Source organism: Archocentrus centrarchus, chromosome 20 (genome assembly GCF_007364275.1).
Source record: "Archocentrus centrarchus isolate MPI-CPG fArcCen1 chromosome 20, fArcCen1, whole genome shotgun sequence".
Taxonomy (NCBI): domain Eukaryota; kingdom Metazoa; phylum Chordata; class Actinopteri; order Cichliformes; family Cichlidae; genus Archocentrus; species Archocentrus centrarchus.
The window spans coordinates 26,089,412-26,110,129 of NC_044365.1; the positions used below are offsets into that span (position 1 = coordinate 26,089,412).

At 41.9% G+C, this 20,718-nt stretch overlaps 3 protein-coding genes across 4 annotated transcripts; 1 reads left to right on the plus strand and 2 right to left on the minus strand.

Moving 5' to 3' along the window:
• Positions 1-291: 291 nt before the first annotated feature.
• gpr12 (G protein-coupled receptor 12) lies at positions 292-2,350 on the minus strand. Its single transcript, XM_030756042.1, has 2 exons — positions 2,203-2,350; positions 292-1,332 (listed from the first exon to the last, which is right to left on the minus strand). Exon 2 carries the CDS (start codon positions 1,318-1,320, stop codon positions 292-294), a length of 1,029 nt encoding a protein of 342 aa, XP_030611902.1. The 5' UTR covers positions 1,321-1,332; positions 2,203-2,350.
• Positions 2,351-3,643: 1,293 nt separating this feature from the next.
• Positions 3,644-9,921, minus strand: usp12a (ubiquitin specific peptidase 12a). Of its 2 annotated transcripts, XM_030757160.1 has the most exons (10): positions 9,691-9,706; positions 9,596-9,627; positions 8,478-8,558; positions 8,187-8,400; positions 7,785-8,020; positions 7,479-7,555; positions 6,924-7,007; positions 6,633-6,830; positions 4,185-4,263; positions 3,644-4,062 (listed from the first exon to the last, which is right to left on the minus strand). In XM_030757160.1, exons 2-10 carry the CDS (start codon positions 9,596-9,598, stop codon positions 3,961-3,963), a joined length of 1,074 nt encoding a protein of 357 aa, XP_030613020.1. In that variant the 5' UTR covers positions 9,599-9,627; positions 9,691-9,706; the 3' UTR covers positions 3,644-3,960. The 2 variants fall into 2 exon arrangements, with proteins under 2 accessions (XP_030613020.1, XP_030613019.1); XM_030757159.1 differs by having other exon boundaries at positions 9,596-9,921.
• A 1,312-nt stretch (positions 9,922-11,233) lies between these two features.
• rpl21 (ribosomal protein L21) lies at positions 11,234-14,463 on the plus strand. Its single transcript, XM_030756714.1, has 6 exons — positions 11,234-11,293; positions 12,065-12,143; positions 12,226-12,287; positions 13,538-13,650; positions 14,007-14,157; positions 14,339-14,463. Exons 2-6 carry the CDS (start codon positions 12,077-12,079, stop codon positions 14,426-14,428), a joined length of 483 nt encoding a protein of 160 aa, XP_030612574.1. The 5' UTR covers positions 11,234-11,293; positions 12,065-12,076; the 3' UTR covers positions 14,429-14,463.
• Positions 14,464-20,718: the final 6,255 nt, after the last annotated feature.

Here is a 20,718-nt window from a genome sequence, read left to right on the forward strand (position 1 = left end):
ATGCAGTCTCGATAGTGGCCTTTACTGGGGAAGACAGTGAGATAATTTGCCCTGTGGTGAGTGTAGCAAAGAAAAAAAAACGCCATCCAGCCATCCATCCATCCATCTTGGCTGTGGGTGACCAAACCAATCTGCGTCTGGCACTGACATCTCCAGCCAGAGCTCAAGCCACAGCCCTCCACCACTGCTCCTGACCTCCTCTGCTGCTGCTCTTTCTTTGGCACTGGACAGATCCAGTGAGGAGCAGAGCTGACCCAGGTTGCCTCTCTCTTCCCACCTGGGTCTGCTTGGTCAGACATCGCTTGGAGTCCGTGCACGATGGGCCACGCTGGTGGGCACACAGCCGCAGCACACCAGCCACAGCGCCTTCTGGATCTCCTGGTTCCTGAACGCGTAGATGACCGGGTTGATGACCGAGTTGTAGGTGGCAGGTACCAACGTGGCATAAGTATAGAGTGGAGGGTATGTGTAGTCAGCGATGAGTGAATAAACAGTGAACGGCATCCAGCAGGCAGCAAAGGTACCCAGGATGATGGCCAGGGTGGATACGCCCTTCCGGGTCGTGACGTAGTGGGGTGTGGCAGCCAGGAAGTGATGCTGCAGGGCGATCTGGTGAGCGTGGCGCATCACGATCTTGCAGATCTGGACATAGAGTTGCAGCATGAGGCCGAAGAGCAGCAAGAAGGAGACAGACAACACGGCGATGTTATTCTTTGTCAGTGGCCGCACCACGCTGCATGTTGCCTCCTCTGCTAGGCAGTTGACCCCTGTGACGGGCAGCAGGCCTAGACACAGGGACAGCCCCCACAGCAGCACAAGCATGGTGTAGGTAAAGGCCGCCGTTCGCTCCGAGTTGTAAGTGAGGGCGTAATACAGAGACAGGTAGCGGTCAATAGTGATGGCCAGCAAGCTGAAGACAGAGGCGGAGAATGAGGCCACTATCAAGCCCACAGTCAGCAACTGGGCCGAATCAGAGCGAAGCAAGTAGGCACAGGTGAAGTGTAGCACGAGGCCCAGGCCGGCCAGCAGGTCAGCCAGTGCCAGGCTGCCGATCAGCAGGAACATGGGGGCTCTGAGCGCCGGGTTCTGCCAAATCACCAGCACCACCAGAGCATTCTCACAAGCTATCAGAGTCCCAGATGAGCACAGCACAATGTCCCAGGGGTTGACCAGCAGTGGCAGCTGGCTGGGCCGCAGGGAGTCCTCCGGTGGAAGCGTCCCCAGGCTGGTGCTGTTGTCCATCGGTCCACCGCCTCCGCTGGCCCATGCTGTAGGATCAGGGGTCAGCCAGCTGGGGGTGACCGGCGGCTCTTCGCTCATTGTGCCCCCCGTCTGAAATTGGCAAACACAAACACAATTCACCCTGATGGCACGCACACTTTGATGGGGAAAGGGCACAAGTGTCTTTTTTTTTGTACGTTTTGGGTTTTCTATCTGGAAAGACAAAAAAAGAGGGCCGTTTCATTATGTCCTGTCTGCATCACACCTCTCAATCCAGTACTAGATTTGTGCTGTTAAGACCCAGGGTAACTCATTCCACAGTCAAGGTTATATACTGTGCAAGTGGTACACAGAACTTTAAGAGCAAATTACATAGGCGCATGCACACATTATCTTAATGTTGCTCGAATTAAATAATCAAATTCCCGTCTTTTTCATTCTAATTCACACCTTTTTTTTTTTTTTTTTTTTTTTTTAGGAATAAAAGCCTTTTCTGCAGAAGAAATGCAATGTACACTTCTACTGCTGATCCATACTGTTAACAGGTATTTTCCTCTGGGAATTTAACCCATGACTACTAAGGCTATGTTCTTTAAATGTAGCAAGGGAAAACCCAAGAGGATAACATAAACCAGAAAATGCTTTGCAGCAAATACCAGGGAAAGACAGCCAAATATCGATAAATTACCTCAGGCGACGGCAGTAAGTTAATTCACACACAAGTCCCGGTGTCCATAACAGAAGATACCGCACCCGTTATCTCAGGAAATACCTCTTTCTCCCTCTCATAACCATACATGCCTCTCACACTTGTGGCCATAAGTGTCGTTTTACCCTGTGCACCTTGCATAAGAAACACACTGACTGCTCCACGTCAGCAAAAGGATGCTGAAGAGAGAAAAACAAACAAAAAAAAAAAAACAGGCGGCATCTTTCCATGCATGCCAAGGATGCTCAATAATCCGCCTCCACCCAGCCTACCTTGACTCTGTGAGGTGAGACTTCCCGTCTAGATGGAAGAACGACAGCCTTGCATTTCCATGTTACCGATAAAGATGGTGCAGCGCCGGTGGACAGAGACGCAGCTCGGGAAGGAGGGAATAATGGAAGCAGAAAAGAGCGCGGAGCGGCTCTGCCGTTAACGGCGCATCGCTGTGGACTGCGGCTGTGCAGGGAGCAGCGAGTGGAGCAGCGGCGGAAGAGAAGAGGAGGTGTGAGTGTGTGGAGGAGGGGGGTTCGATGATGAAGGAGGAGTCCCAAATGGGCCAGACTGCCAGAGACCGGCTGAACTCTGTTAAAGAGCTATATGTGTCTAGTCAGTGCTGCCTCAAGGACAAAGACAGGTGTAGGTGCGCGTCCAGGTGATTCTCCTCTCCAACAGGGCACAGCTCGCTTATTCTGACCTGTTCTCCGTGCATGCAGCACAGATATGATTATCCCACGTGATGCAACATTTGATCCTAATCTCATGAAGTTTAATCGTCTGAACATGGTGCACAAATCATCTTATCTGCAGGGTTTTGTCAGTTTCAGTGATTTTTTTTTCTCCTCCTTTTTGCGACCCGACTCGAGTTTCACATGAGAAGGTGCTGGATGCAGAGGCTCTTTTTTTCTCCTGCGACGCCCTGCTATTCTGGTCCTGTCTGTGCTATTAACAGCAACCCTGATGTGTGTCACCCAACCTCCTCCCACTCCGCTGTCCTCCATCTTCTTTGTCACATCCCCCTTGCAGCGCTGCCTCCGAGACACCTCACCTGATGGGTGAATTGTTGACATGACTACACTTAACTGACCAAGCGGAGTGAAGGCTGTGTGCGTTTCTTCAAAGCACCTGCCTTTTGGGTCTGAATGGATTAAAAATAGCTCCTGCTGTAGTGGGAAAGCAGGAATACCAGGTAACACCGCTAAGAGGCGATGTTGAGCCCCTATGAGTCATCGACGTGCACCTGTGGGACTCAGAAAAGAGATCACGCCCTGCCTCAATCTTACTGGCTTTATTTCTTTTTCTTTAAAACAGAAAATGATCGCTTCACAACAGGCCTTTTCAAGCAAACCCTCACATTAAGCTTGCCAACACCTACAAAACAGTATCAAAAGTGCACCATAGTGTTAATACATCTTCTCAAGGTCTAACATTTTCCTATGATAATATTATCTTCTTGTAATATTTATACAAATACCATTCTGTACACTGTAGAAATACACAGCCCAGTGTATCCTCTAAGTTGGACACCCTCCCCCCATCCATCTTTCTTTACATCCAATCCTCTCTCAGGTCACACTAACTTTGTGGGGGGTGAAGACACCAGGCCAGTGTTATGTCACATGAATTATTAAATACCCATTCAACCCACACCCAAGGCAAAAACTAGAACGCCACTCATACAACCAACAAACATCTGTACAACCCTCATTCAACATCTTTTTTTTTTTTTTTAAAACAATCTTGACACAGTTTGCATTCAGTATTGTCTCATTGTCCAAGCAGCAGCAGCAGTGGATGAGGAGGCTGTGGAGGGACGGGAAGGACACAGAGGCCAGTGGGGTCGGCTGGTATGTATGGGAAATTTCCACGGCTGAGCTGCAGCGCTGAGTGTGTAAAAGCACAGGTATGGATTACAGCTGTGCGGGCAGGTATGACACCGTGCAGGCTGTGGTGCGTTTAAAGTCCGCTGTCATCCACAGAAAGGGAACAGAGCATTTCTCCCAGGTTATGCAATAACACGCAAAGATCCAAATTTAGTCTCTGGACTGGTAAAAGAGGATGTAGCCCGACTCAGAGTTCTTGGAGATTTCAGAAGTAAGACCGTAGAATTCTTCTATGGCCTGTGCATCGATTTTCTGTGAGAACAGAAATAGAGAATGAGACAGTGATCCCAAAAAACAAAAAAAGAAGACATTTCTGTAAAAGTAGAGGCTTAAGTAAACCCAAACCACAAGTACACACAAATAAACTCACTCACCTCTACAATATCATCATCAAACAGCAACCAGAAGTCGTGACTTTTCACAATGGCAATGTAGTGACCCCTGTTTGGACCACTGATGAGAAATAAAACACCACATTAGCTCAGCAAAGTCACGTCTAACCAATACAATCTCTTAGGCCTGACAGGAGATTTACACTTCTGTGTTAAATCGCAAACCCCTCTAAAACCCTCCAATGTACCTGTCAAGAAATGTACCTACAGGTTGTGTCAATGCAGCAAACATCTATTGTGATTGCCTACTTTTTTTAATTTAATCAGTGAGAATACCAGTCATTGCCTCAATATGAGGACTCACAGATGTCAGCAAATTCCTTGATGTAGACTGCCAAAGCTACCAGAATTGATGAGAGGAAATGCACAAAGAACTTGAGGGACAAATGTTTTTGCCTCAAAAAAGATAACAAAGAATGGGGACCCAGTACGAAAAAAAAAAAAAAAATCCCAGCTTTTATCTGTTTCTATTGTGGCTGGCACCACATATAAAAGCCCACGGTAATTAACACATAAAACACGAATCCTGGTAACAACGTCGGCCACTTACATAGGCTACATAGTAAGCTCTACAAAGATTCACTGCATAAGTCTAAATCAACAGTGACTGTCTCAACAGTAAGATTTTTATACTAAAGCAGATTCAGGAACATGTGAGTATATAAAACCGTGTCAATATAAGGGTAGAAACAGTTCCCATTAATGGATTACAACCCTCTTCACATGAGGTGAGTCATCTGCATTTGTTTGGTTTTCAGACACTTCTGTACTATTAAGTGCCAAGACGAATACAATTAAAGCTTAAATTATTAATTATAAAAATGTTAACACAAACACAAGTAAGTCTTGTAATTACAACAATGTCAGGAAGTGCCTCAAGTTCTTTCTTGTAGAAAAACTGAACACAAAAGCAGTTATTAATTCTGTTTAAACCTGACTAACCTCAGATTTACCTGTGCAGCGCTGATGTAACACATCCTATTCTTATATAAGATATGCTGCAATAGACCTGATGAAATGACAGGACAAAGGGCCAGAAAAAGAGGCATTACTTGGGGCATTATATTATTTGGGGTTTGTTAATTGTAACCAGTTTAAAACAGGTAAGTTGAGCACAGTGACCTTTAACCATCATCATGACAGTAAATGAAATACTTCTTGATATACACCAATCAGCCACAATACTAAAACCAGCAGCCTGATATTGTTTAGGTCTATTTTGTGTCCCTAAAACAGACATGACCTGTCAGAGCATGGACACAGGTACAACACAGTGTCCTGTGGGTTGTGATGCGGGGATTCAACAGACAGCGCATTGGGGAGTTTTAAGGATGGGTTAGCGTTATCCTGGAAATACGGCTGCACTGCATCCTGGGTACGGCTGCATTGCAGCTACAGGAGCTGATCGAGCGTTTCAGAAGCAGCTTCCGGCTCAGTGTCGTTCAAAATAGTATCGTGTCCATTTTTGATGTAAGTTGTGTCAATTTCACAGAGTGAGTGATGAGGACAGGAAATCAGAGAATCCAGTCAATTTTTAAAAAGGGACCCCGTGCGTACTGAAAACTTGGCTTCTGAAGTGCTCCCGCGCAAAAGATGGACGAAAACTTTGGAGATACATTACAGAAATGCTCCTGCTCTATTCCCAGTGTTAGTGTTAGTCTTCTTGTGTTCCTTGAGCCACTATTCTGCAGTTTTTGCCATATGGAAGGGCACGCCAATTTGCTGGGGGAGACTTTTGCTGTCCATTGCCTAGGGGGGGGCGTTGTGTCTGGTACGTGACAAAGTTTGGGTGGGTGGTATGCATACAAGTAAAATCCACATGAATACCAGGACCCAAGGTTATCCAACAGAAAATCGCACTGTAATGAGATGATCGATGATATTCACTTCATCTCTCATTGGTTTTAATTCTGTAGCTGATCAGTGTCTTAAGCCTTGACCATCAATGTCATGCTGTGAGTTTACCTGTAGAATTTAGCTCAAGAAGGAAAAACTCTGACATAATTCAAAACTCCAGACAAGTTTAACCTCTCATTTGCCTCACTATTATTCCTACCAAAGCCATGGAAAACTGGACTCTGTTTCAACACGCATTCACTGAAAAGCAGGGAAACACCTTGAATAAACACAGACAGACTAACTCCCAGTGACACTGGGTCAAAGGCAACACTAATGAAAAGGAGGGCACAGCTGAGCGGTGATGGAAATGGAAACGGGCTGCACGTTATTATATCAACGCAGCTTTCTCACATTCATACCTACAGCAAGATTAGAATCAGCAGTTAACCTCCTAACATGCACACCTTTTTATTATTGAGCCTATGGGTTCAAATTTATTTTATTATTGGAACAAATAGAGTGTGTGTCTCTCTGGTTGCTGAGGAGACCATTAGAAGGTATTGTATACCAGTTGTGCATTCAACTACACACCTCCCACAATGCACAACCACGGCGACCAGGTCGTACAACCTCTCAGGATTGGTGGCGTCCCCGGAGGTGTTGAAGAGGCGGAGTTCCAAGGGGAAGACTACGCGATAGGACAGCTTGGTGTAGCGTTGCAGCTGCTCCATGTATTTAAAGCGCTTCAGGTGCAGAGCCAGGATCATCGGCAGCTTCTTTACACGCATCCTACATTTAAAATAACAATTAGAGTGAAATGCTGGTAAAATGTCCAACCAAACCCCCCCCAAAATCATATTAATCATGAACCTTTAGACTGACCTCTTGTGTGCCTCCTGCTTGCTTCTACATTCTTCACAGTAGTATTTGTACTCACTGCACAGTGTCTCTGTATTACTAAAACCTCTAAGAGGAATTAAAAAGAAAAAAAATGATGATTTTAACTCCACATTTAAAAATACAACACAATACAGGGTGTGACTTTCACTTCCAGTTAATAATAGACCTTTCTGCAGGAGGTATTCTGGTATGAAATGACGGGTAACAAAGGTGTTAATAACAACACAAGTTTGTCTTCTAAAGAATATGTCATTAGTTACAATTCATGCCAGAATGGCTGCTGTGAAAAGGACAGCAGCCTTTATATATAAAATGCTTGCATGTTCTTGATTCTAGGCTGTTCTCTTCAGCTGGCTTTTTTTTTTGGTCTAACCAACAGTCCAAAACCCCAAAGAAATGAAGTGCAAAAAGAAAACAGACAGCAAATGCTATCTTTTGAGAGGCTGGAACCATCAAATAGGTGTCATTTTTTCAAAATCATTGCAGGGAGCTGTTAATCCTGCTTCTTTAATGGCTGATGCAGCAGTGCTGTTTTACCTGAGGCAGTGTGTGATGGAGGTATTCTGTTCTACATCCACAGAGAGGTCCAGAAAATCCTCATCTTTGCTGCTTATCTGAAAAAAAAAAAAAAAAGTCCTGTAAAGGTTAGAATAACCTTTCTACAGTACATATTGAGGCTTTAGGTTTTATTTCCTTCAAACACTGCTTACCCATACACCCACTCCCACACACACCCATTAAGCTCTATAGTGCAACTATATCCTTTTAAGTTTATTGAACAAATCTGTTAAAACAAGAGTCTTGTTAAGACCGCATGTGTGCAAATGAAGTGAAGCATCTCACCGTTTCACAGGTGAGGCAGCGCGTCTCATTGGTCAGAGTGCCTTGGAAGATTTCATGGACCCAGGTGGGAGCAGGTGTGGCGTTGCTGTTGTTGTTCTGGGAGTCCAATGTGCCGTTGGCAAGTCGGCCGTTTGTCTTTTCCTGCTTCCTCTCCTCTTGAAGCAGATCAGCAATGGTGTTGAGCAGGTAGTTCAGGAACTCGTGAGCATCCTGCTGCATGTAGTTGTCAAACAGTTCTGAGGAATAAAATAGCAACAGAAAGCAGCATTTTAGCTTTTCTACAAGTTCAGCAACAGCAACACGATGTCTTGCTGTCTCTGCAGGTTGGCAAAATGATGATTTCACACTCTGCTGTCTTATTTTTATTGCACCAATCTCCCAATGTGGATGATTTTCCCTCACCATTTTCCTTGCGTAGCCGTGTGATAAACTTCTTGGGTGGTATTACTCCCACTTTCCGCTTCTGGTTAGCAATGCTGTGGAACAGGTCAGCCAGGCAGGTGAGCAAGTTCTCCTTCCGTCGAGGCTGACTGCGGTACGCCAAGATCTTCTCCCGGAAAGGCCGGCAGAAGTACAGAGCCTGAAGCACTGAGTTGCAATAGCAAGTATTTCCAAACTACAAATAAGAGAAGAACCTGATGTGAGTAAACATCAAGTACAGATGCAACACTGTCTGTGATATCAATCACTTACATTAACCAGGCCAAAGTAGTGCTCATTGACCGGAAACTGCTCAGATCCAATCTCTTTCTCCAGAGCAGAGGCATTGGCGCCCTGTAAACATATATAGCAAGCAAAAAGACAAGCTGTAAGACCATTTTCTTCAACACTGCCCCTGAATCCTAATGCAACTTCTGCCTTAAATACCACAAGCTTCACATTTTCAAGGTCATGTTTGCCAGTATAAAAGAAAAAAAAAAAGTGAGGTCTTAAAGCTCCAAGACTAGTCATGTCCCTGTTACATTTCTACTCTGGCCTCTTTTGCCAGAGGCACATTGTTTTTTTTTTAACCTGTTCTTGGACAAAAATCTACTCAGCCCATTAAGATTTTAAAAGCAAAACTGAACAAAATTGCATATGTCAGCACAGAAAACATTCAATCATAGAGGTTTCTTAAGTTTGCGATCACTTGGTAGCGGTATATATATCCCTTTGGTGTGATCCTACTCTATCCTTGTACCTCTAGCCGGGGTACAAGACTAGGACGCGCCGTGTAGACAGCAACAAACTGTGCAGAGTGAATCTGGACCTGGAATGGGTCCACAACTGCGCAGCTAATGTTAAATAATGTCGTCATTGCCTGCTTTAATAATAATAATATCTGGCAGATTCCCACCACAACTTGTCTTTTCTTGTCGTTGTTCCCCGTCAAATACTGCAGATATATGCTCGTAAGTCTCCCATTATCCAGCTGTGTTCCAGTTGTTGACAAGCAGAAACACTGGTTTAGCTTTAGTTACCTTCACGTTAGCTAGTTAGCTGTGAATCACAGCTGCAGCAGGTGCACTGTCACCAGGCAAGCTCTGAGAAATGTTGACCAAATAAGTCGTCAAGCTATAAGCAATAAAGCAGCCAGGAGTCCCGTATGCCCGTCAACAGCCGTTAACAAAAAAGCGGGGAGCGGAGAAGACGGTGGGTGGTTGCTTGCTTGGCTTGGCTATAGACGGAAAACTGCTTGGCTAGCACAGACAGCAGAATTAACCGCTTTCATTTGTAATTCCACGGCTTAAAACGCCAATAACAGCGGAGCCGCGGTTTCCGTACCACCCTATAGTCTGACTAATAACAGTATGAGACTGCCGCGCACTCACCATGGTACAAAAAGAGGCAAATTTGGAGACTGTCATTAGGATTTCCATTCGGCTAGCGCCATCTTCCACCACACCGCAGCGCGCTGACAAGACTGGGCTGACTCCCCTCGTGAGGGCAGGCGGGTGATTCTGCTGAGCTCGCGACGGAGCGTCCAATTGCTCAAGAACGCGAGAGCGTTCACCGTCGATTGCTTCCGTTTTCGCTTTAATCACGGAAGTGAGTCGCTTTCACACAGTGTATATAAAAGACGTTTTTGGCCATGAATGTGACATATTATTAACACGCTCCTAACCGGCTCACAGGGGCTTGTCCGGCGATTAAAAACCAATCAACGTCACGTGATGACTCGCTAAGGTCTGTGCCACTGAAAATTAAAGCCTTTGGCCATAGTCAAGTGTTGCGCATGCGTTCATTGAGTGAGTGCGTCCTACGCAACTGTTCTTTAAAAACAATCTCAATTTTCCGTTTTTTAAAATATTCATTTTAGGACTGCCATTCTAGGACAAAATAAAATAAAATAACTGCTTAGCTGAGAATAGGTTAAGATGCATTTCTAAAGTTAAAGTCGTAATGCTTTGATATTATAAAGTCATAAATTTGCGAGAAAACGCAGTCTTTTTATGACAGATGGGTTAAACATGTGGCCAAGAGCTGGCCAGACAAAAAAAAAAAAAAATAATATATATATATATATATATGTATGTATAAATAAAATAGGACAAAGTCACAAAGTTTTTTATTTTATTAATTTATTTTGCAATTGTACATATTTATATCTTGAAGTTTGAGCCCAGATATCTGTGCTGACCCCCCCCCCCCCCCCCCCCCCCCCCCCCCAGTTTACTACAACATTATTTCTTTATAATGAAGAAAAACCGAGACATTGCCCTTCTTTTTCTTAAGACAACTAAGGGATTACATGTGTAATTAGACGTCTTTATATTGAAGGAAAGAGAAGTAGTTTAAATTATGTATGCTATGTTAGTTTCACCACACTGGCCTGTTCTGTATGGCCCGCTATATAAATGCCACAAATGCCACCCATATCATAACAAAGATAGTCTGCTCCCTTTTGGGGTCACCACGGTGGATCATCTAGGATCCTCCTATGTCACACCCTCTGCATGTCCTTCACTACGTCCATAGATCTTCTCTTCTTCATACTGCCTGGCAGCTCCTAATTTAACATATCCACTATCCCTCTAACATGTCCAAACCATCTCAGCCTTGCCTCTCAAAGTGATGTACTAATTTCTAATCCTGTCCATACTGGTCAGCCACAATGTAAATCTTAACATCTTCAGTTGTGCCAACTTCAGCTCGGCCTCCCGTCTTTTTCTCACTGCCACTATTTCTAAACCATACATACCATACAAGAAACTCAGAACCGACCCCTGATCTAACAAAGACAGTGAAACTAAAAAAATAAAAGGAAACGAGCAAACATCCAACTAAGAAACTAAACTGAAATCAACAACAAAAAATAACATGGAAAATACACAACAAAAGTAACTATAGTCACCACTGCGTGACTCCAAAAAGAACACTTCTGACTACTTCTCTTTTTTTTTTTTTCCCCAAAAATGTATTTTTCATTCAGGCAAAGTCAAGGGCTGCCTGAATCAGCTTTCACAAGGCGGAGTTTGGGGTCTTTGCTCTCTCTTTCCGCCGTACCCGCCATCTTGTAGAGACCGGGGGTAAGATGTTCTCTCTTTAAAACTCGATTTTCTTCTGTATTATGGCCTCCTTCGCGCACAGTTGCACTTATATATCCACCGTAGTTATCCCCTTTACGCACCACGGGGTTGATAAAGGCTGGAAAGGCGTCCCGGGGAGATGTTTTCTCCCTTTATAGTGCCCCGGTCCGGTAGCGTGGCTTTCCATGTGGGCCTGCCAGGCAGAGGAGCATTTATTAGAAGCATTTTCTCCCTATTTGACACCCTGTTACACCTGTTGAAGGACAGAAAACGCCGATATTTTAATTTTATTTAAAAGCGTTTTTAAATGGCATGAGCGTACAATTTTAGTTACCGACCTAATTGTCCAAGCTAGGCTTTGCAATGCTATATTTCATATTGCGCCCCGGTTTCATTAGTAGCTTTGTGTGCTATTGCGTCTCTCTGTAACGTGAAAGATATACGGGGCCGTATTTTTTATTTATCAGCGGTTTGGGTAGGATGAGCTCATTCAGAAGGTTTTGGCCAGCTTACGATCTGCAGTCTTATTGTGTTTTGTCAGTGTGATGTCTCTGAACATCCACGTGTTTTTGTTATAATGCTGAAAACCATAGAAGCGTTTGCTGGTAATGACAGCTTGTCTGTAAGTTCTCATCATCTGATGCAACGAAATGTAAATAAACTCCAAACATACTTTTTTTTTTTTTTTTTAAAGCGCTATATTGTTTACAGTAGTAAATAATGTTCACCCTCCATTATGACTAATTTAAGTGCCTTTTTTTTTACTCTCAGTAATCAGGCATCATGACGAACACCAGAGGCAAGAGGAGGGGGACCAGGTACATGTTCAGCAGGCCTTTCCGCAAGCATGGTGAGTCCAAGTTTAAATTGTAGCTACACTGCCTGTTTTACCAGTTTGTGTAAAGTCCATAACTTCTTTCTGTGCTTCACAGGCCCAATCCCCTTGTCCACTTACATGCGTATCTACAAGAAGGGAGACATTGTTGACATCAAGGTAAGCAATGGCAAAGCTTGTGTGCTGGATTGAATCACTTCATTAGACTACATGCCATATCATCCCTTTGTGCAGAACTCTTTTTTTTTTTTTTTTTTTGTCTCTAATCCACAATATTGGTGAATTCTTAAAGTCACAATATAGCTGGAGCTTTCACAAAGGAACCATAGCCAGTGTTAGAACAATCATGTCTGGTGGGTCCCTAGCTGCCCTTTAATGCATGTAGCACAAAACAGGAGATTGGTTCAGATGTATTCTCACTACTGAAAGTGCTCTTTGTGTTTTATTCTCACATTATGAGTGCAGTGAACATCACACAGACAGATTTATACAGCACCAGTCAAAGGATTGGACACACTTAAAGGCATGAAAGTTACTCAATAACCTAGACAGGTTTCATTAAAAAAAAAACACACACAAATGTACAAAATAAAAGTTTCTCTATTGTGCACAATGGAAAATGAAGCCAGTATGCTAATTTCTTTTATAAAGTATTTTAGAAAATTAAAAGTTTGTTCGGAACGAGCAAAATTCACGAGAGCGTCAATGATGTTTGGAAGTGAGAATGTGAAATTGCTAGTCATCCTGGTCATGCTTTGGGTGTCTTTTTAGAGGTGCGTTTGTGGTTTTAGTTTTCCTCACACTGGGCTGAGATGATGTATCCCAAATAATTTTGAAGTAAAGTAAGCTAGGAACAAAATACATATTTGGGCACAATTTTCTCCTTCAGTATGGAGAAGAAAGCTCAACTTAATAGGTCACTGAATCACTCAGTTGATCTATTGCTGTGATTTTTTTTATTTTAATTATTGTTTTATCTGGAAAAACAGGAAAAGTGCTCCTATGACCAACCAAGTGTTCCTAATTCAAGTCATACCTGATTTCTTGGACTTGAACAGAATTATATAAATATATATGTGGCCTTTTTGCCATTATTGGATAGTGCTACAATGAAGTGTAGACTGGAAAGTGGGGGGTGCAACAAAGGAGCATGGGTCAGACTCAAACCTGGGCCGCTGACTTTCAGCTCTAAGGCAAATGGTCGCCTGTTGACGCTGTAAGGTAATCTGGTGCCCGAACAGAATATTTTTACATGCACAAAAAGGAGCACATGCTGAGCAGTTACACCCAATGAGAAATGATCGTAAAAAGTCTTATTTGAAGAATTGTAATCCCTAATTTGGTGCTTTAGTTTTGCTTACTAACAGGGTATTAAAAAAAATGCTGAAATTGTTATGATTTTGTTCCAGGGCACAGGAACAGTTCAGAAAGGTATGCCTCATAAATGCTACCATGGCAAGACAGGACGTGTCTACAATGTAACCCAGCATGCTGTCGGTATCATTGTCAACAAGCAGGTCAAGTAAGTGAGATCCTTTGTTTTGGGGCATGTTGATCTGAGATCACTCTGAGCATTGTTGAATTAAATGTCTGTTCCCCTCTTTGGTGTGTGCTAGCTCATGCACTTTATTGAGAGGGATGTTGACCCCATCTTCACTTTGCTACCATGGACCTTTTTGTCCATTGGTGGTCATTCATGTGGGGGAAAGTATTTCATCCTTAAGAATCCCAGCATAACTTCCTGTGTTGATCTGGGGTTTTATGCAGGAGACAGCTGAGGAATTTGGACAGTGGAACACCATTTTGTATGACAAAATTACAGGAAAAGGCACCTTTGCTCAGTTTTTAAAAATTAATTTAAATTGTTCACTCTCACAGAGGCAAGATCCTGGCCAAGAGGATTAATGTGCGTATTGAACACGTGAAGCACTCAAAGAGCAGGGACAGTTTCCTGCAGCGCGTCAAAGAAAACGAGCGCAAGAAGCTGGAGGCCAAGCAGAAGGGCACCTGGGTGGAACTGAAGCGCCAGGTATGTGTTTATTAGTTTGACCTCTTGGTATAAATCATGAATGGAGAATTATGTATTAGTAAAACCTGATCTTGGATTCAAAAAGTGAGAACACCCTGCAGTGAATATAATTAGCTTTAATATGCAGTTGTTTTTTGTGGCTCATTGTGGTTTCACTTACTTTCCCCTCTTGTCTCTTCAGCCTGCTCCTCCCCGTGATGCTCACTTCGTCAGCACTAAGAGAAATGAGCCACAGCTGCTGGAGCCCATCCCCTACGAGTTCATGGCATAAAGTGCTTGACAAAATTAAAGATATTTGTACAAACACTCCTCGTCATGTTGTCGTCTGTTCACACAATTGACCACATATTTTAGTGTCATGATGAGCCGTCACTCAGTGATGATTCTCCTCCTCTGATTGCTCAAAATGAAATAAAACAAACTTTCATTTCACCGGCGAACTGAGAGTGACTGGCACACATGTCACAAGCATTTCACAGCGCTACCTGACAGGACTGTATAATTTTACTACATTTGCCCTGTGAGTTCGTGTAATACAGGAAATAAGGGAATGTAGGTGTCGACACCTAATCAGGTTGCACCTCTTTAATATCTTAAACTAGCTTTCTGCTCAGTAAAGCTGTGTACCTGGGTTTGTACACATTGTAAGCCCTGTTATATCTGTGACTTACCCTGTTCTGGATGATGTGTATCCATATCTTTTAACAGTAATACCAAACAAAAGTAATGGTTTATACAGTATAAAAAGGTGACTGTATCGAAATTAGATATGGCAATAGTGCTAATCTTTTTTTTTAACTTGTTGCAGTTTGTATAGAACGTAATTTATCATCACGATTGACCGAGTTACAGTGGGAAGCAACACGAACAATATGTTAACACACCAGACCTAAAAATGTAAAAAGATGAAATCAGAATGTTGAATATTGCAAATAATGACCAAAATAGTTACAAATTATCAGATGTCAATCAGTTAATGAATGAATGTAAGCACTGCCTATATTGGGGATCCATATTGTTTTTGTTGTAGTTTTCATTTAAACAAAAAGCTTAAAGCTTTCAGCTCTGTCTTTGAACGTTCAACATAATTGGGTAGAAATATGGGTTTTTGCAGTATTCCTATGTACAAAAACTGCAGCTGATAAATATGTTAGAATTTTAGAAGAAATTCATAATTCATAGCCTAAATTATGTCAAAGGTTAATGAAATGAGTTGAAAAACTCTTGAATCTTGCAGGTTTATTGAGTGATGCACAAATCATGCTTTACAAATTGATGGCTTTACATGTTTTCTCTCACTAAATGCCATCAAAAGGGAGTTTCAGCAGGATGATATGGAAAAATAAAGCCAGAGTTCCCTGAGTAAATTAACAACATAAAACTGGTGATTAGATGTGTACACCTTGATGGGCCATGTAGGTAAAAGGGAATGCAAATCAGGTCCCAGTCAGGTAGTTGGGATTTTACTGTTAGTACAGCAGGTGGCAGTATACGCCAGGATGTGTGCTTAGACTGAAAAGATCTGCTGGTGGACAGATATGCACAACAGACGTGTATCATAACTAGACAACTTAAGTGTCATACTTAGTGACTGTGCAAGACTGTAACCACAGGGGGTGTTTTCCACAGCTTTGGCTGTTATAGTTTTAAATGTAAAGCATTAAGACAAACCATAATTCAGCCGTTCCCTCATACTCAAACCACCATTATAATATTTCATGATTATGATATCCCTTGCCTGGCTCTGTACAAGCACATTTCAAGTTTTCATAAATGACTAATTTAGATAGTTATTTTTCTATCTTATTCCTAGACTAGATCAAATCAGTGGTCGAGAAGTCATTTAATAGTTGTAAGTCTTATCTATTAACAAGAATACACTCTAACTACATTAATTGTATTGGCTACTAAGTAAAGACATGAAGTGTTTCCAGTGCAAGGGGAAATTAAATAAAACAGAATATTAGATACTAAAAGAAACAACCAGATAAATCTGCAGTGAGTCTATTATTAGGATGTCATCTGTTGAATTAATCACAAATCTATAGTGTGACATGTGTGACAGGTGTTTTTATTTTGATTATATTAATTACTGACTAGCCAAATCAATAAATGTAAGCATTCACTTCAACCAGTCGGACTAGAATGTACATATATTTATTTTTTTTGTTTTAAGTAATGAATCCTGATGCTCTGCAGTCCTGTGAAAAACTAAGTACACCTCATGATTCAGTAGTTTGTAGAACCACCTTTAGCAGCAATAACTTGAAATAATTGTTTTCTGCATGACTTTATCACACAATTTTGGCCACTCTTGTTTACAGTGTAACTTCAGTTCATTCAGATTTGCATGCATTTGGTTATGCACAGATCTCTTAAGGTGCTGCCAAAACATTTCAGTCAGGTTGAGGTCTGCACTTACATTTCTCTCTGATCTTGAGTGAATTTGCAGGGACAGCCACGTAGTTTTTCACAGGGCTGCATAGAATCCTGTGAAAACATTTTTTTTTTTCCACACGGCTGTTTGTTAACTTTTAGTTTTGTCTTGCAAATGTAGTTTATAAAATAAGGCCATTTTAAACAATTATAAAGTTTCACTGTTTGGTAGGTGACAGGATTTTTTCCCTCTCTGCCTGAAAATAAGAATGTGTACATAGGGTCATGCCTGTGTAAGTGTTTGTGAATCTGTGTGGAGCGCTTGATGTGGGCTGTTTAATCAGTGGAGGCTGAATGGCTGGCTGGTTATGTGACAAATAGGTTATCTCATCCCACCTCAGTACTCTACCCAATATTTACACAAATTAGGACCAGCTTACAGAGATAGAGCCAGCAAGGAGGAATCAGTTTAAGGGACTATTTTTTCTCCTTTTCTTCTTTTTTTTTTTTTAAAGGAGAAATGATGCTTATGTGTAAAGTGTGTACCTCTAAAAGGTTTCTTTCTGCCCATCCCTAAGCCTGCAGGCCTGAGGTCACAGTTTTCAGACCTTATCAGGCCATTGTAATAAGTGTTCAACAACCTGAAAAACAAAATGTAATCAATCAATAAGTAGGTAAGCAGCCAAAGCCTTTGGTATTGATTGGAAAGGTCTGGATTTGATTTGGAGTGTCTAGATGAGGGAAATGGCATCTATGCTGGACATTTGAATTGAATGTTGTTTATTATTTCTCCTACAAACACCACTCCAGATTTTTTGATGCCTGCTTTTGGGTATTTAAATTAAAAAAAAAAAATCTCTGCCAAGGAGGCTGTGCAGATGCTAACAAGCCAAATATATCATAACTTGGGGGTCAACAAGTATAGGAGGCTATCTGTGTTTTTGGCTGTCCATTTCTAGTTCATTCCATGATTTTCACCTCACAAACACATCTACAGTTGGTCCTTTGTGTGTGTGTGTGTTCTCACAGACATGCAGAGTGTTGTTGTGTGCAGCAGTGACTCATAGAAGTTACTGATTGAGGAAACAAAGTGTAAATAGGAGAGAAAAAGCAGGCGAGAGGGAGGAGGGCAGAAAGACGAGGCCTGCGGATAAAAGCCGTGGAGCACTATGAACTCCTTAATCATACGTTTGACACACACAGATTGAGTCTGTCAGCACAGCTAGCAGCTCAGAGCAGCTGTATCGACCCAGGACGTTACATATTAACCACACACACACACACACACAGAGTAGATAATTGGTCATGGACACAGGAAAGAGTTTTGTGCAGTTGAATGGCATGATATGCAGGTATAAAAAAAAGTATCTGCCTTCCCACTTTACCTGAATCACACAGAGTTAGTATTGTGTTAAATATGCATTTAACGTGCCCAGGGTTTGAAATCTCTAAGACCTCATTAAACACAAACAAACAAAAAACATGTGATTCTGATAACTTCAGTGAAATAAGTGAATCTATTATATATATATATATATATATATATATATATATATATATATATATATATATATATAAAGTTTGCACAGCCCTCTGAGCAGCCCTGTGATAAACTAAGTGCACTCTTACCCTTTCCATAGGAATTAAGAGGGTAAGTAGCAGCCAGGTGCTGCTAATCAAATGCACATGATTAAGTGATCATCGGCAAGTGGGAGAACCTCTGTGAAAGCAGATGTTTTAGTAGTTTGCTGGTCTGGAGCATTCAAGTGTATACAATGTATTTATGAACAAGTGGAAATCATTCAGGGAAGTTGACAATCCTCCCAGGAGTGGATATCCCAGCAAATTATTCACCTCAAGGTCAGATTGCTCAGTTAGCATGTTAAGTGTTAAAGTTTATGGCAATACAATTAGAAAAAGACAGAACAAATATAGCTAGTTTGGAAGGGCTGCCAGGGGAAAGCCTCTTCTCTCTAAAAAGAACATGGCACCACAGACTAGGTTCGCAAAGCTGCTCATACCAGCTGTCGAGCATGGCGGCAGAGGGGTGATGATTTGGGTTCGTTTTGCAGCCACAGGCCCTGGGCACCTTTCAGCCATTGAGTCAACCATGAACTTATCACTATACCAAAGTATTCTATAGTCAAAGATGAGGCCATCTGTCCAACAGCTAAAGCTTGGCCAAAAGTGGGTCATGCTATAGGAGTCAAAGTTTTGGCAGGTCCTTAAGAGAGCTGTGAGTAAATGAATGCCCACAAACCTCAATGAACTGAAGCTATACTGTAAAAAACTAAAAAAGCTAAAATTCTTCCTCAGTTAAGTGAGAGACTGATAAAGTCACACAGAACAGTTACTTCAAGTTATTGCTGCTAAAGGTGGTTCTACTGAATCATGTGCTTAATTTTTCACAGCACCGCAGAGAGTACAGTGAGAACTTTCTTTGTCACACACTGCATATATGGAAGTTTATATGAGTACAATATAGTTACAATTCAATCTGCTATTAATATATTAATATATCCCCCCCAAAAACCCAAACAAACCAATAAACAATAACAAACAAATCAATGGGTAACCAAAGCAAAAGTAAGCATTTATCGTGTTGTATGAAGCAAATGAGCAAATGCAATGGACATTTTTACTGATAAATAGCACTATATTATCAGACTGAATGCATTGCTGCTGATGCAATGATGTGTTAGGGGTATTTCTAGCAGCTTTATTAAAATGATTTTTAAATAATTTTGGTTATTTTAAAATTTTGGTTTGTTAAAATGTAACATTATTAAATTTGTTTAAAAATCTGAAAAGTAAACTACAGTTATTTAAAGTTTCTACTTTAGCACAGAGTACTGAAAAAAAATTAAGTTAGTTCAATTGCTGTTCTGCGAGGGCCACAAATGAAAACCAACAAAGAACACGTGAGATCATAAATTATTTTTGCCGTACTGGTAAACCGGCCACTTTCAGTGTGATCTTATTCCCTTCTGAGGCCTCTCCATCCCTCGTATTCTCCCAGTTCTTGGAAAAAAAAATAAAAAAGACCTTCAGAGATTGTGAGACTAATATGTGTGACTGTGATGCAAGTGCGGGTGTGACGGTGTGTGTTTGGGATAGGCCTGAAGGTCTGACAAAGGCACAAGAAAATCCTACTCCAGGCCAAACATGCAGTATCTGTGTGTGTGATAGGTGGGGTGAGAGTCTGTATGGTTATCAGAGACAGGTGTAGGCACGGCCATACATGTAGATATTGGGCCAGCTGTATTGATCCTGTCCCTGACAGCACAGATGGAGGTGGTGGTGGTGGTGTTGGTAGTGTGTGTGTGTGGGGGGGGGGGGGGGGGGGGGGGGTGGGGGTGGAGCCGGATGAGAGGAGGGGGACATTGATAACAGTGTCAACTGACCCCAGTATGCTTACCTGAAGCGTGGGAGGGCACTGAGGTAACGCCCAACAGGCTCTCAATAGGTCTTATTCACAAAAATCAGTCAAAGGTTTCACATGAGAGCACGGCATGGGCGCAAAGAGTGATCTGCAATGTTTAGACAGGCAGATAATGTCGCTGGATTGTCAGTGAATGATTTTTTTTAAAGCCTTGAAGGTTTGGGCTCAATTTATTTAAAGCTTAAAAATGCATGAAAGAAAAGAGTTTTGTTCTCTTGCAACACTGAAGTTATAAAGGATCAAACACCCTGGTTTTATCAAGTACATTTTGTTGTTGTAAAGCTTCTATACTCTATGGAAATCGCTGTATGAAATGATCAATTGTTAGGATTTACAAATAATAATGAATAGTCTCAGGAAGCTGTTTGGAACAATATTTAATATATGAGTTTGTGTTTTAATTGAATGGAGGTATATGTGTGTGTGTGTGTGTGTGTGTGAGAATCAGGACTAATGTTTGATTGGATTTAGTTTCAGGTTTGCTTGTTACAATGGAGCTCACTGATGAAATATTTCAGACAGCCATCATAAATCACACCAATCAGAGAACCTTATTGGAGGGATGATAAGATTAAGATTAGTGGAGTCAAATCTGTGTGTGTGTGTGTGTGATTAATGGAGACAGACAGTCGCCTCTCTCAGCCTGTGCACCACACAGCAGATCAGCTGATAGGAAAACCTACTGCAAGGAGTGCTGGTGACATTTTTAAAACCTGTATCAATACATGTGGGGTAAAGAGTCA

Bases quoted from the DNA above. Each gene is read 5' to 3' on its own strand.
- gpr12 (XM_030756042.1), bottom strand. From the start codon at position 1,320: ATGAGCGAAGAGCCGCCGGTCACCCCCAGCTGGCTGACCCCTGATCCT.
- usp12a (XM_030757159.1), bottom strand. From the start codon at position 9,643: ATGGAAATCCTAATGACAGTCTCCAAATTTGCCTCTTTTTGTACCATG. The intron at 8,021-8,186 runs GTGAGGGAAAAT...TTTATTCCTCAG, and splicing joins ACGGCTACGCAAGGAAAATG to AACTGTTTGACAACTACATG. The intron at 7,008-7,478 runs GTAAAACAGCAC...AATTCCTCTTAG, and splicing joins TCCATCACACACTGCCTCAG to AGGTTTTAGTAATACAGAGA.
- rpl21 (XM_030756714.1), top strand. From the start codon at position 12,077: ATGACGAACACCAGAGGCAAGAGGAGGGGGACCAGGTACATGTTCAGC. The intron at 12,144-12,225 runs GTGAGTCCAAGT...TGTGCTTCACAG, and splicing joins CAGGCCTTTCCGCAAGCATG to GCCCAATCCCCTTGTCCACT. The intron at 14,158-14,338 runs GTATGTGTTTAT...TTGTCTCTTCAG, and splicing joins GGGTGGAACTGAAGCGCCAG to CCTGCTCCTCCCCGTGATGC.